Below are 16,110 nucleotides of genomic sequence, written 5' to 3'. Positions count from 1 at the left end.
GAGGTGACCTGAGGTAAAAAAGTGGATTTACCGGCTGTTGCCGTGGCCACCAGATCCGATAGACCGACCCCAAATAATTCCTCTCCTTTATACGGCAATACTTCCATATGCCGTTTGGAATCCGCATCACCTGACCACTGTCGCGTCCATAAACTTCTTCTGGCAGATATGGACATCGCACTTACTCTCGATGCCAGAGTGCAAATATCCCTCTGAGCATCTCGCATATAAAGAAAAGCATCCTTTAATTGCTCTATAGTCAATAAAATACTGTCCCTATCCAGGGTATCAATATTTTCAGTCAGGGAATCCGACCACACCACCCCAGCACTGCACATCCAGGCTGAGGCTATTGCTGGTCGCAGTATAACACCAGTATGTGTGTATATACTCTTCAGGGTAGTTTTCAGCCTCCTATCAGCTGGATCCTTGAGGGCGGCCGTATCAGGAGACGGTAACGCCACTTGTTTTGATAAGCGTGTGAGCGCCTTATCCACCCTAGGGGGTGTTTCCCAGCGCGCCCTAACCTCTGGTGGGAAAGGGTATAATGCCAATAACTTCTTTGAAATTAGCAGTTTTCTATCGGGGTTAACCCACGCTTCATCACACACGTCATTCAATTCCTCTGATTCTGGAAAAGCTACAGGTAGTTTTTTCACACCCCACATAATACCCCCCTTTGAGGTACCTGCAGTATCAGAGATATGCAAAGCCTCCTTCATTGCCGTGATCATATAACGTGTGGCCCTATTGGAAAATACGTTTATTTCTTCACCGTCGACACTAGATTCATCTGTGTCGGTACCTGTGTCGACTGACTGAGGTAAGGGACGTTTTACAGCCCCTGACGGTGCCTGAGACGCCTGGACAGGTACTAACTGGTTTTCCGGCCGTCTCATGTCGTCAACTGACTTTTGCAGCGTGCTAACATTATCACGTAATTCCATAATTAAAGCCATCCATTCCGGTGTCGACTCCCTAGGGGGTGACATCACCATTACCGGCAATTGCTCCGCCTCCACACCAACATCGTCCTCATACATGTCGACACACACGTACCGACACACAGCAGACACACAGGGAATGCTCTTATCGAAGACAGGACCCCACTAGCCCTTTGGGGAGACAGAGGGAGAGTTTGCCAGCACACACCAAAGCGCTATAAAAATGTATATAAACAACCCTAAAAGGTGTTGTTTCTGTTATATGCGCTTAATATATAAAAATATCGCCAAAATATGCCCCCCTTCTCTGTTTTACCCTGTTTCTGTAGTGCAGTGCAGGGGAGAGTCCTGGGAGCCTTCCTCACAGCGGAGCTGAGCAGGAAAATGGCGCTGTGTGCTGAGGAGAATAGGCCCCGCCCTCTAAAACGGCGGGCTCTTCTCCCGGAGTTTGCGATATATGGCAGGGGTTAAATACATCCATATAGCCTCAAGGGCTATATGTGATGTATTTTAGCCATAGAAAAAGGTATTATACATTGCTGCCCAGGGCGCCCCCCTCCAGCGCCCTGCACCCTCAGTGACCGCTGGTGTGAAGTGTGCCGACAACAATGGCGCACAGCTGCAGTGCTGTGCGCTACCTTATGAAGACTGAAAGTCTTCTGCCGCCTGTTTCCGGACCTCTGGACCTCTTCAACTTCGGCATCTGCAAGGGGGGTCGGCGGCACGGGACCGGACTCCATGGCTGGGCCTGTGTTCGATCCCTCTGGAGCTAATGGTGTCCAGTAGCCTAAGAAGCAAATCCATCCTGCACGCAGGTGAGTTCACTTCTCTCCCCTAAGTCCCTCGTAGCAGTGAGCCTGTTGCCAGCAGGACTCACTGAAAATAAGAAACCTAAAAAACTTTTTCTAAGCAGCTCTTTATGAGAGCCACCTAGATTGCACCCTGCTCGGACGGGCACAAAAACCTAACTGAGGCTTGGAGGAGGGTCATAGGGGGAGGAGCCAGTACACACCATGTGATCCTAAAAGCTTACTTTTTGTGCCCTGTCTCCTGCGGAGCCGCTATTCCCCATGGTCCTGACGGAGTCCCCAGCATCCACTAGGACGTTAGAGAAAATGTCAGACACAGTTTCCCCGAAGTACCTTCAGAGAGACACAGTGTATAAGGAGCCAGCCCACACAGCGCTCCAGTAGGCAGTTATTATAATAAATGCCTGGCGCTGACTGAGTAACCTTAATAGATTAAACAGTTAATAACACTCTCCCCCCCCCCCCTTTCTATAACACCCTGGTACCACAGAAGAGAACTGGAGTTAAGTGGAGGGCAGCGCTCCCTGTCAGCGTCTCTGTAGTGTGACCTGCAGGGAGAAAATGGCGCTGGTGAGTGCTGGATCCGCTCTGAATCCACCCCCTGTAATGGCGCATCTTCCCGCATTTATTATTTTATACTGGCCTGAGGTGTGCTTGCTGCTACCAGTGGGATTAGCCCCTGTTAGCTTAGTTGACCAGTGTTAAGGTATTGCGCTGGCCCAGGGCGCCCCTCACAGCGCCATACAACATGTACCTCTGAGCCCTCCGGAGCGCAGCTTCAGAGCTGCGCTCCCACCCTTGTGCCACAATTCCCGCCGGCGTCATACTCACCACCGCATCTTCTGGCTCTGTTAGTGGGTGGCAGCAGTGCTGCGGGAGCGAGCGGTCGCCTCGGGGGCTTGCGATCATCAACCTCAGGAGCTCAGTGTCCTGTCAGCGGAGATAGGAGCCATTAACCTCTAGGGTTGGATCCTACTCCCCCCTAAGTCCCACAATGCAGGGAGGCTGTTGCCAGCAGTCTCCCTGTACCTAACATCTCTTAAAAAATAATAAATCTAGAAAAGCCCCTAGGAGCTCTCCTAGCTGTGACCGGCTCCACCAGGCACATTTTCTAAACTGAGTCTGGTAGGAGGGGCATAGAGGGAGGAGCCAGCCCACACTACTAAACTCTTAAAGTGCCCATGGCCCCCAAGGGACCAGTCTATACTCCATGGTACTAATGTGGACCCCAGCATTCTCTAGGACGTAAGAGAAAGATTAATATACATCATTAATGGCAGTACAGATGATGTAATGGTTAGCATTACTGCCTCACAGCACTGAGGTCTTGGGTTCAATTCCTACCATGGCCCTAACAGTGTGGAGTTTGCATATTCTCCCCATACTTGCTTGGGTTTCCTCCCACAATACAAAAATGTACTGGTAGGTTGGCTGGCTCCTAAAAGCAAACTAACCGATGTTTGTGCGTGTGTTTAGGGCAAGTCGTTCTTATCTGCCGTCAAATTCTTATTTCAATTACATCACCCCCCCCCCCCCATGTTTGTCCCATCCTCAGTCTCTTTCTCTGTCCTATGTGTCTGTTACCAGTATTAATGTAACCAAATTGTTCCAGTCTCTTTCTTCCCTCATGTGAGCTTCTCTGTGTCCACCCCATGTGTGCAAGTCTTCCATTGTCTCCATCCCATATGTTCCCCTTCCTTTTTCTCCCATCTGCTCCCATAACCCACTGTCCAATTGTCACACACTTCTCCTCTTTTGTCTTCCACTTCTACCCTCTTACATATACCTCAGGTGTGTGTTTAAATGCAAATACAGGTAACCACTAGTGACTTCTGTGATCAACCAACGTCTCTATAAATGCATAGAGATACGCCATTCAGCACACATTCACTTCCTTACAACCAAATGGCTTAGAGAAGACCCTGGCTAGTTCATTTCAAGCTTGTAATTTGTCAACCAGGTTTTGATACAACAGACAATTTTAACAATACCATTTGTTAATACGCCCATTCTGATATGAAATTGGCTTTATCGCTTCAGTGGACAATTGGTTTATACCCATAGAATGTATGGGATAACTGTATGAATTTGAGAAATGTCTATTAATTGGTGAAATTACTAACCCACCCCCAAAAGGGGAAGTTATATCACCAGGTATATAAGGAAGGTCCAGAGCCCACAGTCCCACTCCTTGAGGAAGACATTAAGTTGAAACGCGCCTATGAAGGGATTGTGACCTTGCTGAAGTTATCCAACACTTGGAATGGAGGGGGCATGTCATCTAAAGGGTGGTAGTCCAGATTATATAACCCTCTTCAGGACATATGCTCTTTTACCATCATCCTCTGTGTCCTGATTTATCAGTACGTTTCACTTTTAAATGATTTTTGTTCAAATAAATTTGTGGGTTTTAAACTTTCCCTGATAAGACCATTGTTTACTTGCATATATCCACCCCTTACGGCCATTTGGGGTAAACCGAAGGAGCGAGGATGGGAAGAATATCTTAAAGAAACCTTTATAAGAATTACAACACTACTGATGCTGCGATTAGGGTATGTCTATAGGGCCGTACTGACGGGGAGATTACCCCAGAGATGTGTGCTGAGCGATCTATAACAGACCGCTCAGCACACATCTCTCCCCCCACTCAGCACAGTGCTACGTGCTGAGCGAGGGGGGAGACGGACACGGTGGCTGCTCATTTCACCCAGCGGTGAAATGAGCGACCTGCTAGATTGTGCCTGCATGCAGGCCAATCTAGCACCGGCGATAGTGACGCGCGGGACATTGCATCGCTGTCGCCGGCACCCCTACACACGGAGAGATGTTCAGCTAATTTCTAAGCAATCTAGTCAGATTGCTTAGAAATTAGCTGAACATCGCTCCGTTTGTACCCCCCTTATCTGTTTTCCTGCACAAAAACTGGGTGTTATCCTTCATTTACGATATATAACTGGTGATTGAGGTTGATTAAAAAGAACAGATCACGTAACACCACTGTGTGAGTACAGCACACCACCCTATATTCTACATAGAGAGGTGGAAGACGTCATCACAGTATATACAATCCCTGATGGAGCATATTACACTATTTTTGCTTCTCTTATTTTATTCCATGTACCTCGAGATTACCACTGCTTGAGGATTTAACAACAGAGGAATCATCCAATTGGAAAGGAATATGAACTCCGTATCTCTATGCATTTATTGAGACGTTGGTTCATCACAGAAGTTTACTGTTAAGAACTTGTGGACTTTTTAACTATTTTATATATAAGGTTGATAGGATGCACAACAAGTGACTCGTTTTTCCTTTTTTCTTTGTGATAGAACAGTAAGTGTTCACTATCCTAAAAGTAATATAGAGACGGTCACAGGGGCATATTCAGTTATCTGCAAGGCTTAGTGTTGGAGAATAGCCTTGAGCTTTAACACTTGGAGCAATTCAATTTAAAGCATATTTCCTCCAACAGTAGGCCCATATCTGACGCGCGTTAACCCATAGATTCCAAGTTAAGTGTCTGGAGCTATAGGTTAATGCACTTGCGGCGGCCCATGGTAAACCCTGCGACTAACTGTATATGCTCCATAGATTGTGCACGGGTTACCAGTGAGTGGCAGGGACACACTTTAATTAGTACTTTATACCTGCTCAAAATGGTTACTGTACAAAGAAAAGATCTCTTCATAAATTTCTTTGTGGCCCATTTATCGATAATCACTTTGCAGTGCGATCCAGGCGCGATATTTACCAGAAATCCTGCCGAATCCTGAATGTTACGCAAAAACAATTCAACATCAGATTTATCCATAGTATCAAATCTTCAAGTAATGTGCCTGACCATTTTACTATAGCTTTGGCAATCCAAGCACTGGCAATAGTGGGACTTACTATAGCCCCTGAAGCCGTGTACATGGATTTGAGTGTATTATCAATTTTACGATCAGCCGGCTCTTTCAAGGCGGTGGATACTGGAACAGGTAAAACCACCATTTTTGAGAGTCTGGATACAGACGTGTCAACAATGGGCGTGTTTTCACATTTTTTTCTATCCTCGACAGGGAAAGGAAATGCCACCAGGACCCTTTTAGGGATCTGGAATTTTTTCTCAGGGTTTTCCCATGCTTTTTCAAAAATAGCATTTAATTCTTTTGACGCAGGGAAGGTTAGCGAGGCTTTCTTACTGTCAGTGAAGTAAGCCTCCTCAACCTGCTCAGGTGTTGTATCAGTAATATTCAACACATCCCTAATGGCCTCTATCATCAACTGCACCCCTTTTGCAAGAGGTGCTGCCCCCCACAACACATCCCCATCACCGTCTGCCGTGTCAGAATCCGTGTCATCTTGCATAATCTGTGCAAGAGCACGTTTTTGGGAATTTACAGCGGGGGGGCCCTGAGGTAACAGAACTGGGCCAGACTGCCATAGAGTTCTGTAAAGCCTGAGTTGCAGACTCATTCTGTGCAACCTAGAAGAAATCTAGATTTGATGGAGGATAACCACTCAGGCTCCCTTACTGGCATCTGTGCTAAAACAGTGCAATCCTGATTACATGGAATGGGATCATCCTTAGAGGAATTATCCTCTGCAGCATATGACACAGATTCCCTGGACATAGCTTAATGGAGACCACAGACACTCCACACACACACACAGGGGAGGACAGACAGAGTTTCACACCCAAGAATGGCAAGAGAGACGCAGAGATTGGAGCCAACCCACACACAGCGCTTTTTAGGTAAAGGGAGACCCCCAACCAGCGCTAACTGTGCACCTTAATAGGTTACACAACCTGTATACAGCCTCCCCCCCCCCCCTTCTACAACCCCCTGGTACTGTGAGAGATATCTGGAGTTGTTCTGGAGGGACTTGCTCTTCACTGACAGCATTGTGCAGGCAGGAAAATGGTGCTGAACGCTGCTGGGTCCGCTCTGAAGAGAAGCTCCGCCGCCAAAATGGCGCTGTCTTCCCGGTCTTCATAGGATTATACTGGCCTTAGGAATTATGCTGGCAGAGAACCCGGGACCCCGACAGGCTGTGTGACCAGTGTAGGGTGTAGGCACTGCCCCAGAGCGCAGTTAGTACTGCGCACCATACCCTGTTGCCGCTATCTCCACACTGCCCCCCCCCCGCTTGCTACAGGGGTCGGTGACTCACTTGCCACCAATCTTCTGGCTCTGTAAGGGGGTGGCGGCATGCTGCTGGGGTGAGCGATATCCTGTGGCGGGGAACGATCAATCCCCTCAGGAGCTCAGTGTTCCAGACACCGCAGGGCGGACACTACTCCCCCTCCTTAGTCCAACGAAGCAGGGAGGCTGTTGCCAGCAGCCTCCCTGTAAAATAAGAAACTCTAAAAAAAACTTTTTCTAATGAAGCTCTGTAGAGCTCCCCTAGCTGTGACCGGCTCCTCCGGGCACATTTTCTAAACCGAGTCTGTTAGGAGGGGCATAGAGGTAGGAGCCAGCCCACACTCTCAAACTTTTAAAGTGCCAGTGGCTCCTAGTGGACCCGTCTATACTCCATGGTACTAATGTGGACCCCAGCATCCTCTCGGACGTAAGAAAAATAACATGAGCACAGAGCGTTAGAATTGGGTGGGGTATGTAAAAACTGAAATCTAAATTGCAGTGTAAAAATAAAGCAGCCAGTATTTACCCCTGCACAGAAACAATATAACCCACCCAAATCTAAACTCTCTCTGCACGTTACATCTGCCCCACCTGCAGTGCACATGGTTTTGACCATTAGAGAAAGATTTTGCTTTTGCGATCAACCCTGAATTAGGCCCTACGTGGGTTGCAGCTGCAGTTGGAAATGGAGAGACCGCAGCAGATATTGGACATATCTGCTGCGTTCCCTCTATCAGTGAGATGCTAAATATTTGTGGCTATTCCACAGGTGTTTCCAGGGAATATGCAGCAAATATTTTTTTTTTTTGTAAATGGACCCCTTTAAAGTATAGGTGACAGGTCCACTTGAAAATAAGATGAAAACTTCCTTATACACATTTTAAAACATAACTGAAAATACCATGAAGATGGATTGCAGTCAGTTTACTATATTATAGCCAGTAAGCATGCAGACCACTTTACGAGCTGTACACACATGTTCTTAGATGCGCAAGTTACGTTTTTGACCCAGCATTTGCTCACCTGGGATGCAGTTCATTTCCCGAACAATGGAATCCTGACGATCTAAATACCGATGCTGGAATCCCGACAGCAGGGAAAATGCCAGCGGTCGAAATCCCGACAACTGCCCGGTATTCCCTCTAGGGTGGTGGTCCAAGCCACCACCGGAGGGGGAATATAATAGTGTGCTTGCCACCGAGCCCACGAAGAGGACACACTGCGCTTGAGGTCGGGATTTCTACTGTCAGGATTGCGATGTCGGTATACTGACCGCCAGGATTTCATACAGAATCCGCTCACCCTATGGATGGTAAATGGGCATGCATTACGTATACACTATAAGAATGTTCCACCACAATTTGCAACTTTGAATCAAAAACACACTTACAATAAGCAAATGCTTTGGGGTTTTTTTTAGACTTTAAATATGTAATGAATAACAATCTTCATTAACAATGTCCTATCTGTCATGGATGAAAATTTAAATTTCTTGTTTTTATATCCCTAATAGCTGTGATTAGGAACCGTACCATATTAAAAATAAATGTTTAAAGCTCAGTAAATATTAGTTTTAATTTATGTACATTAGCGTGGTAAGTGCCCAAATCACCTCCAACACATGCTAAATGTCTATATTTACTATTGTATGAAGACGTTTTTACAAAAAAAATGTGTTAGTTTATAAAACAGATAATATTCAGTAATCCTCTATTTCATCTAGGTTGCCGCATTTAGTCAAACACTTGCAAAATAAAGTGCAAGATTATACCTTCTTTGGCGCACGCAAGGCCACCAGAACCTCCACCAATAACCAGCAAATCATAGTCATAGTTCTGACCTGTGAAAAACAAACAGGCAGGGTTTATACAGTGTAATGATTTTTGGAAAAAAGAGATTACATTGCCTTACCCTTAAAATGACGGATCTTAGGCTGGAATTCAATTGTTTTTCCCACCGGCAGCAAGCAGATGGCGCCCAACGGAGCTATTCAATTGTACCTCCACTTGGCTGCCGGCGCCTGCATTTTGAGCTCGTACCCCCGGGGTTGGCAAGCCGAAATGCGCAAAAAGTGACCCATTTGTGCACTCAAACAGGACTTTTCGTGTCGTGCCCATTAGTTTGGTCGTTAGCCGCTTTACGTGGCTAATCCCGACCTCTATGGGCGCGATAGCCACAATAAAAAAAGATCAATTGAATGTCGCCCCACGATCTTCCATCACTTTAGACGAGAGGTTGGGCACAATATAACAACTGAATTCCACTCTATGTCTACATACAAGCAGCCATCATTTATTAACAGCAGTTTTATGTAGTCTTCTACCCAAAGCAGCCATACCATGAGTGCTACAATGTCCCTGTCTTTCACACAAACATAGATTTTCCATACTATCCCTTTAAACCGGGACACTAATTTATTACACAGGTCCTGTGGCTGGCTAACGTCAAGCCTGCATTTCAGCTGGTTTTAATCAGAACTGGTGTAATCCATGAGCATCCCAGTTTAAAAGGAATAGTACAGAGGTTCTCAAAAGCAGTCCTCAAAGCACCTCAATGGTCAAGGTTTTAGGTATATCCATGGCTCAGCACAGATGGTTAGATCAAATGACTGAGGTGCTAATTACGTCACCTATGGGCAAGCATGGATAAACTTAAAACCTGGACCGTTGGGGTGCCTTGAGGACCACGATTGAGAACACAGGTTCTGTGGCTGGCTGAGTTCAAGCCAGCATTTCCCCTGGTTTTAATCAGCCACAGAACATGTGTTATTCGTGAGCGTCCCAGTTTAAGGTAGGGATGGCCATTGGTGGGTAAAAACAGGATTTTAATTACCTACCGGTAAATCCTTTTCTTGTAGTCCGTAGAGGATGCTGGGGTCCACATTAGTACCATGAGGTATAGACGGGTCCACCAGGAGCCATTGGCACTTTAAGAGTTTGAGAGTGTGGGCTGGCTCCTCCCTCTATGCCCCTCCTACTAGACTCAGTCTAGAAACTGTGCCCAAGGAGACGGACATCTCAGAGAGAAGGATTATACACAGATAGTGGCGAGATTCAAACCAGCTCACACACACAAGGAACATCAAGCTAACGAGCTTGAAAAACTTCAGCAACAGTTGAAACATTACATACCTAGGGGTAAATTTACTAAAATGGGAGTTCTATTTAAGATGGGATGTTGCCCATAGCAACCAATCAGATTCAAGGTATTATCTTCTAGAAGGTGCTAGATAAACGAGAAGCAGAATGTGATTGGTTGCTATGGGCAGCATCCCATCTTAAAAAGAATTATCATCTTAGTGAATTTACCCCCTAGTAAAAATGCAGTACATAACTAACAACAAAGTTGTACTGAACCAGATAACGGTTGCAGGAAAATGAAGCGCTGGGCGGGCACCCAGCATCCTCTACGGACTACGAGAAAAGGATTTACCGTAGGTAATTAAAATCCTATTTTCTCTTACGTCCTAGGGGATACTGGGATCCACATTAGTACCATGGGGATGTACCAAAGCTCCCAGAACGGGAGGTAGAGCGCGGAGGCTTCTGCAAAACTGATTGACTGAACTTCAGATCGTCAGAGGCCAAAGTATCGAACTTGTAGAACTTTGCAAACGTGTTCGACCCAGACCAAATTGCTGCTCGGCAAAGTTGTAATGCCGAGACACCCCGGGCAGCCACCCTGGAAGACCCCACCTTACGAGTAGAGTGTGCCTTAACAGACTTAGGACACGGCAATCCCACCGTAGAATACGCATGCTGGATAGTGAACCTGATCCAGCGAGAGATAGTCTGCTTAGAAGCAGGACACCCAATTTTCTTGGGATCATATAGGACAAAAAGAGAGTCCGATTTTCTGTGACGAGCAGTCCTCTTCACATAGATCTTCAGAGCTCTTACCTCTAAGGACTGAGATGAAATTGAGGAGTCAGTAGCAACTGGCACCGCAATAAATTGGTTGATATGAAATGCCGACACAACCTTCGGAAGAAACTGCTGTCGTGTCCGGAGCTCAGCTCTATCTTCATGGAAGATCAAGTAGGGGCTCTTACAAGACAAAGCCCCTAACTCCGACACACGTCTAGCAGAAGCTAAGGCCAACAAAGTGACAGCCTTCCATGTAAGAAACTTGACCTCTACCTCTTGCAGAGTCTGAAACCAGTCCGACTGGAGAAACTGCAACACCACGTTAAGATTCCATGGCGCCGTAGGCAGTACAAAGGGAGGCTGGATGTGCAGAACTCCCTTCAAAAAGGTCTGAACCTCAGGGAAGGAAGCCAATTATTTCTGGAAGAAAATGGATAGGGCCGAAATCTGGACCTTCACAGATCCCAACCTCAGGCCCATATCCACTTCTGCCTGCAGGAAGAGGAGAAACCGTTCCAGTTGAAACTCCACCGTAGGAAACCTCTTAGACTCACACCAAGATACATATTTTTTCCAAATACGATGGCACTGTTAAGAGGTTACTCCTTTCCTAGCCTGTATCAGGGTAGTAATAACTTTGTTCGGAATGCCCTTTCGAGGTAGTATCAGGCGTTCAACCTCCATGCCGTCAAACGTAGCCATGGTAAGTCCTGACAGGCGAACGGCCCCTGCTGCAGCAGGTCCTCTCGAAGAGGAAGGGGCCTCGGCTCTTCTTGTAGTAGATCCAGAAGGCCGCGTACCAAGACCTTCTCGGCCAGTCTTGAGCAATGAGGACCGCTTGAACCCTTGTTCTCCTTATGAGCTTTAGGATTCTTGGGATGAGTGGGAGTGGTGGAAACACGTACACCGACTGAAACACCCACGTAGACACCAGGGCGTCCACTGCCACTGCCTGTGGGTCCCTCGACCTGGGACAATATCGCAAAGCTTCTTGTTGAGACGAGAGGCCATCATGTCTATTTGGGGTAATCCCCAAATGTCTGTTATGTCTTTGAACACCTCCGGATGGAGACCCCACTCCCCCGGATGGAGATAGTGTCTGCTGAGGAAGTCCGCTTCCCAGTTGTCTACTCCCAGAAAGAAGATTGCTGACAGCGCCAACACGTGTTTTTCTGCCCAATGGAGGATTCTTGTTACCTCCACCATGGCAGCTCTGCTCTTCGTTCCGCCCTGTCGGTTTATGTAAGCCACTGTTGTTACTTTGTCCGACTGCACTTGAATGGCCCGATTTCTTAGAAGATGGGTCGCCTGAAGAAGACCGTTAATTCCAGAATGTTGATCGGAAGGCCGACTTCCAGAATTGACTACCTTCCTTGGAAGGTCTCCCCTTGAGTGACTGCGCCCCAGCCCCGGAGGCTTGCATCCGTGGTTAGAATGATCCAGTCCTGAATCCCGAACCTGCGGCCCTCCACAAGGTGAGGTAGTTGGAGCCACCAGACTAGCGAAATCCTGGCCTTTGGCGACAGACGAATTCTCAGGTGCATGTGCAGATGAGATCCTGACCACTTGTCCAGGAGATCCAGTTGGAAGGACTTAACATGAAACCTATCGTACTGGAGAGCCTCGTAAGAGGTGACCATCTTTCCCAGAAGGCAAATGCATTGATGAACCGACACCCGGGCTGGCTTCAGGACATCCCGGACCATTGTTTGTATCACCAACGCTTTTTCCAGTGGAAGAAACACCCTCTGTACTTCCGTGTCGAGGATCATCCCCAGAAAGGACAACACCCTTGTTGGTTCCAAGTGTGATTTTGGAAGGTTCAGAATCCAACCGTGTACACTGAGAAGATCGGTCGTGAGAGCAATGGACCGCAATAGTTTCTCCCTGGACGATGCCTTTAGCAGCAGATCAGATCGTCCAGATATGGAATGATGTTCGCCCCCTGTCTGCGAAGAAGAACCATCATCTCTGCCATCACCTTGGTGAATACCATTGGTGCCGTTGAGAGGCCGAATGGCAGGGCCTGGAACTGGAAATGACAGTCCAACAAGGCAAAGCGGAGATACGCCTGATGCGGCAGCCAGATCTGAATGTGGAGGTACGCATTCGTGGTGATATCCAGGGATACCAGGAATTCCCCCTCTTCCAGACTTGATATCATCACTCTTAGAGACTCCATTTTGTACTTGAACTCCTTCAGAAAGAGGTTTAGTGACTTTAGGTTCAGAATGGACCTGACACCTTAATAGGTTACACAGCCGTTAAGCAGCCTCCCCGCCCCCAACCCCCTGGTACCATGAGATAGATGGAGATTGCTGTGAAGGGACTTGCTCTTCACTGACAGCATTGTGCAGGCAGGAAAATGGTGCTGAACGCTGCTGGGTCCGCTCTGAAGAGAAGCTCCGCCCCCAAAATGGCGCTGTCTTCCCGGTCTTCATAGGATTATACTGGCCTGAGGATTATGCTGGCTAAGATCCGGGGACCATGACAGGCTGAGTGACCAGTGTAGGGTGCAGGCGCTGGCTCAGGGCGCCCCACAATGTACCACTGAGCCTCCTGAAGCGCAGGTAATACTGCGCGGATACCTTGATGCCGCCATCTTCACACCGGCACCCCGCTTGCTAGGGAGGTCGGTGTCTCACTCGCCACAATCTTCAGCTCTGCAAGGGGGTGGCGGCATGCTGCTGGGGTGAGCGATCCCCTGTGGCGGGGAATGATCTATCCCCTCTGGAGCTCAGTGTCCAGTCAGCGGAGACAGTGGCTCAGACCCCGCAGGGTGGACAATGCTCCTCCCCCTAAGTCCCTCGCTGCAGGAAGGCTGTTGCCAGCAGACTCCCTGTAAAACAATAAACTCTAAAAAATAACTCTTACTAAGGAAACTCTGGAGAGCTCCCCTAGCTGTGACCGGCTCCTCCAGGCACATTGTCTAAACTGAGTCTGGTAGGAGGGGCATAGAGGGAGGAGCCAGCCCACACTCTCAAACTCTTAAAGTGCCAATGGCTCCTGGTGGACCCATCTATACCCCATGGTACTAATGTGGACCCCAGCATCCTCTAGGACGTAAGAGAAACCATCTGTAAGCCCTGCATTACTGTATAATTAAATGTAAGCCAATCACAGCCCAGGAATGTGGCTTCACAGGTGTCAGGGGGCAGGGCTAAGCTCAGTGTCCTGACACTCTGAGGAACAATAAAACAAAAAATTCGGTAGCACTGAACCATTGAGGAAACTATCTGGTTCTCCCCCATCGATGGTAAAAGTATTCAACATCGGTCATAGACCATCGATGATTTTGAATCATTGATGGTCGATGGCCATCCCTAGTTAAAGGGATGGTATGGTAAGCATAAGTATGATAAGACTACACAAACATCAACAAGGCCCCCTTGTCAACGCATGAGGGCAGCATGGATGGTGTAATGGTTAGCATTGCTCCCTCACAGCACTGAGGTCATGGGTTTGATTTCCACCATGGCCCTAACTGTGTGGTTTTCCTCCCACAATCCAAAATTATACTGGTCGGTTAATTGGCTCACAATTAAATTAACCCTAGCATTAATTTATGCGGTAAGGAATATATAGATTGTAAACTCCACGAAGGCAGGGACTGATGTAAATGGCCAAAGATATTCTCTGTAAGGCGCTGTGGAACATGCATGCGCTATATAAATAAATGGCAATAAATTACATAGATTCTGTGGCCTGCTGACTTCAAGCCTCCATTTCACCTGGTTTTAATCAGCCGCAGAACCTGTGTATTTCATGCATCCCTTATTAAAGGGATGATCTGGCAACCTTATGACTGTTAAAATAAGAATTTACTCACCGGTAATTCTATTTCTCGTAGTCCGTAGTGGATGCTGGGTACTGCGTAAGGACCATGGGGAATAGACGGGCTCCGCAGGAGACTGGGCACTCTAAAAGAAAGATTAGGTCCTATCTGGTGTGCACTGGCTCCTCCCTCTATGCCCCTCCTCCAGACCTCAGTTAGGGAAACTGTGCCCGGAAGAGCTGACACTACAAGGAAAGGATTTGGAATCCAGGGTAAGACTCAAACCAGCCACACCAATCACACCGTACAACTCGTGATAACTATACCCAGTTAACAGTATGAATAACAACTGAGCCTCACTGAACAGATGGCTCATAACCATAACCCTTTAGTTAAGCAATAACTATATACAAGTATTGCAGACAATCCGCACTTGGGACGGGCTCCCAGCATCCACTACGGACTACGAGAAATAGAATTACCGGTGAGTAAATTCTTATTTTCTCTGACGTCCTAGTGGATGCTGGGTACTCCGTAAGGACCATGGGGATTATACCAAAGCTCCCAAACGGGCGGGAGAATGCGGATGACTCTGCAGCACCGAATGAGCAAACTCAAGCCTCCTCAGCCAGGGTATCAAACTTGTAGAATTTTACAAACGTGTTTGATCCCGACCAGGTAGCAGCTCGGCAAAGTTGTAAAGCCGAGACCCCTCGGGCAGCCGCCCAAGAAGAGCCCACCTTCCTCGTGGAATGGGCTTTGACTGATTTAGGATGCGGCAGTCCAGCCGCAGAATGTGCAAGTTGAATCGTGCAACAGATCCAGCGAGCAATAGTCTGCTTAGAAGCAGGAGCATCCAGCTTGTTGGGTGCATGCAGGATAAACAGCGAGTCAGTTTTTCTGACTCTAGCCGTCCTGGAAACATAGATTTTCAGGGCCCGGACTACGTCCAGCAACTTGGAAGCCTCCAAGTCCCGAGTAGCCGCAGGCACCACAATAGGTTGGTTCAAATGAAACGCTGATAATACCTTAGGGAGAAATTGGTGACGAGTCCTCAATTCTGCCCTGTCCATATGGAAGATCAGATAGGGGCTTTTACATGACAAAGCCGCCAATTCTGACACACGCCTAGCCGAAGCCAAGGCCAAAAGCATGACCACTTTCCACGTGAGATATTTCAACTCCACGGTCTGAAGTGGCTCAAACCAATGTGATTTTAGGAAATCCAACACAACGTTGAGATCCCAAGGTGCCACTGGGGGCACAAAAGGGGGCTGAATATGCAGCACTCCCTTAACAAACGTCTGAACTTCAGGCAGTGAAGCCAGTTCTTTTTGAAAGAAAATAGACAGGGCCGAAATCTGGACTTTAATGGATCCCAATTTTAGGCCCATAGTCACTCCTGACTGTATGTAGTGCAGAAATCGACCCAGCTGAAATTCTTCTGTTGGGGCCTTCATAGCCTCACACCAAGCAACATATTTTCGCCATATGCGGTGATAATGTTTTGCTGTCACATCCTTCCTAGCTTTTATCAGCGTAGGAATGACTTCAACCGGAATGCCCTTTTCCATCAGGATCCG

At 47.5% G+C, this 16,110-nt stretch overlaps 1 protein-coding gene across 6 annotated transcripts in view; it reads right to left on the bottom strand.

The window, feature by feature from the left end:
- Window positions 1-16,110, bottom strand: part of TXNRD2 (thioredoxin reductase 2) — a 336,976-nt gene that overhangs the window by 303,512 nt on the left and 17,354 nt on the right. For all 6 annotated transcript variants that reach the window (XM_063964743.1, XM_063964739.1, XM_063964742.1 and 3 more), the window contains exon 2: window positions 8,658-8,726. In XM_063964743.1, the coding sequence (XP_063820813.1) occupies window positions 8,658-8,726 (69 nt within the window). The remainder of the gene's footprint in view (window positions 1-8,657; window positions 8,727-16,110) is intronic.

Source organism: Pseudophryne corroboree, chromosome 1 (assembly GCF_028390025.1).
Source record: "Pseudophryne corroboree isolate aPseCor3 chromosome 1, aPseCor3.hap2, whole genome shotgun sequence".
In the NCBI taxonomy this organism is placed as follows: domain Eukaryota; kingdom Metazoa; phylum Chordata; class Amphibia; order Anura; family Myobatrachidae; genus Pseudophryne; species Pseudophryne corroboree.
This window is presented reverse-complemented; position numbering and strand designations above follow the sequence as displayed.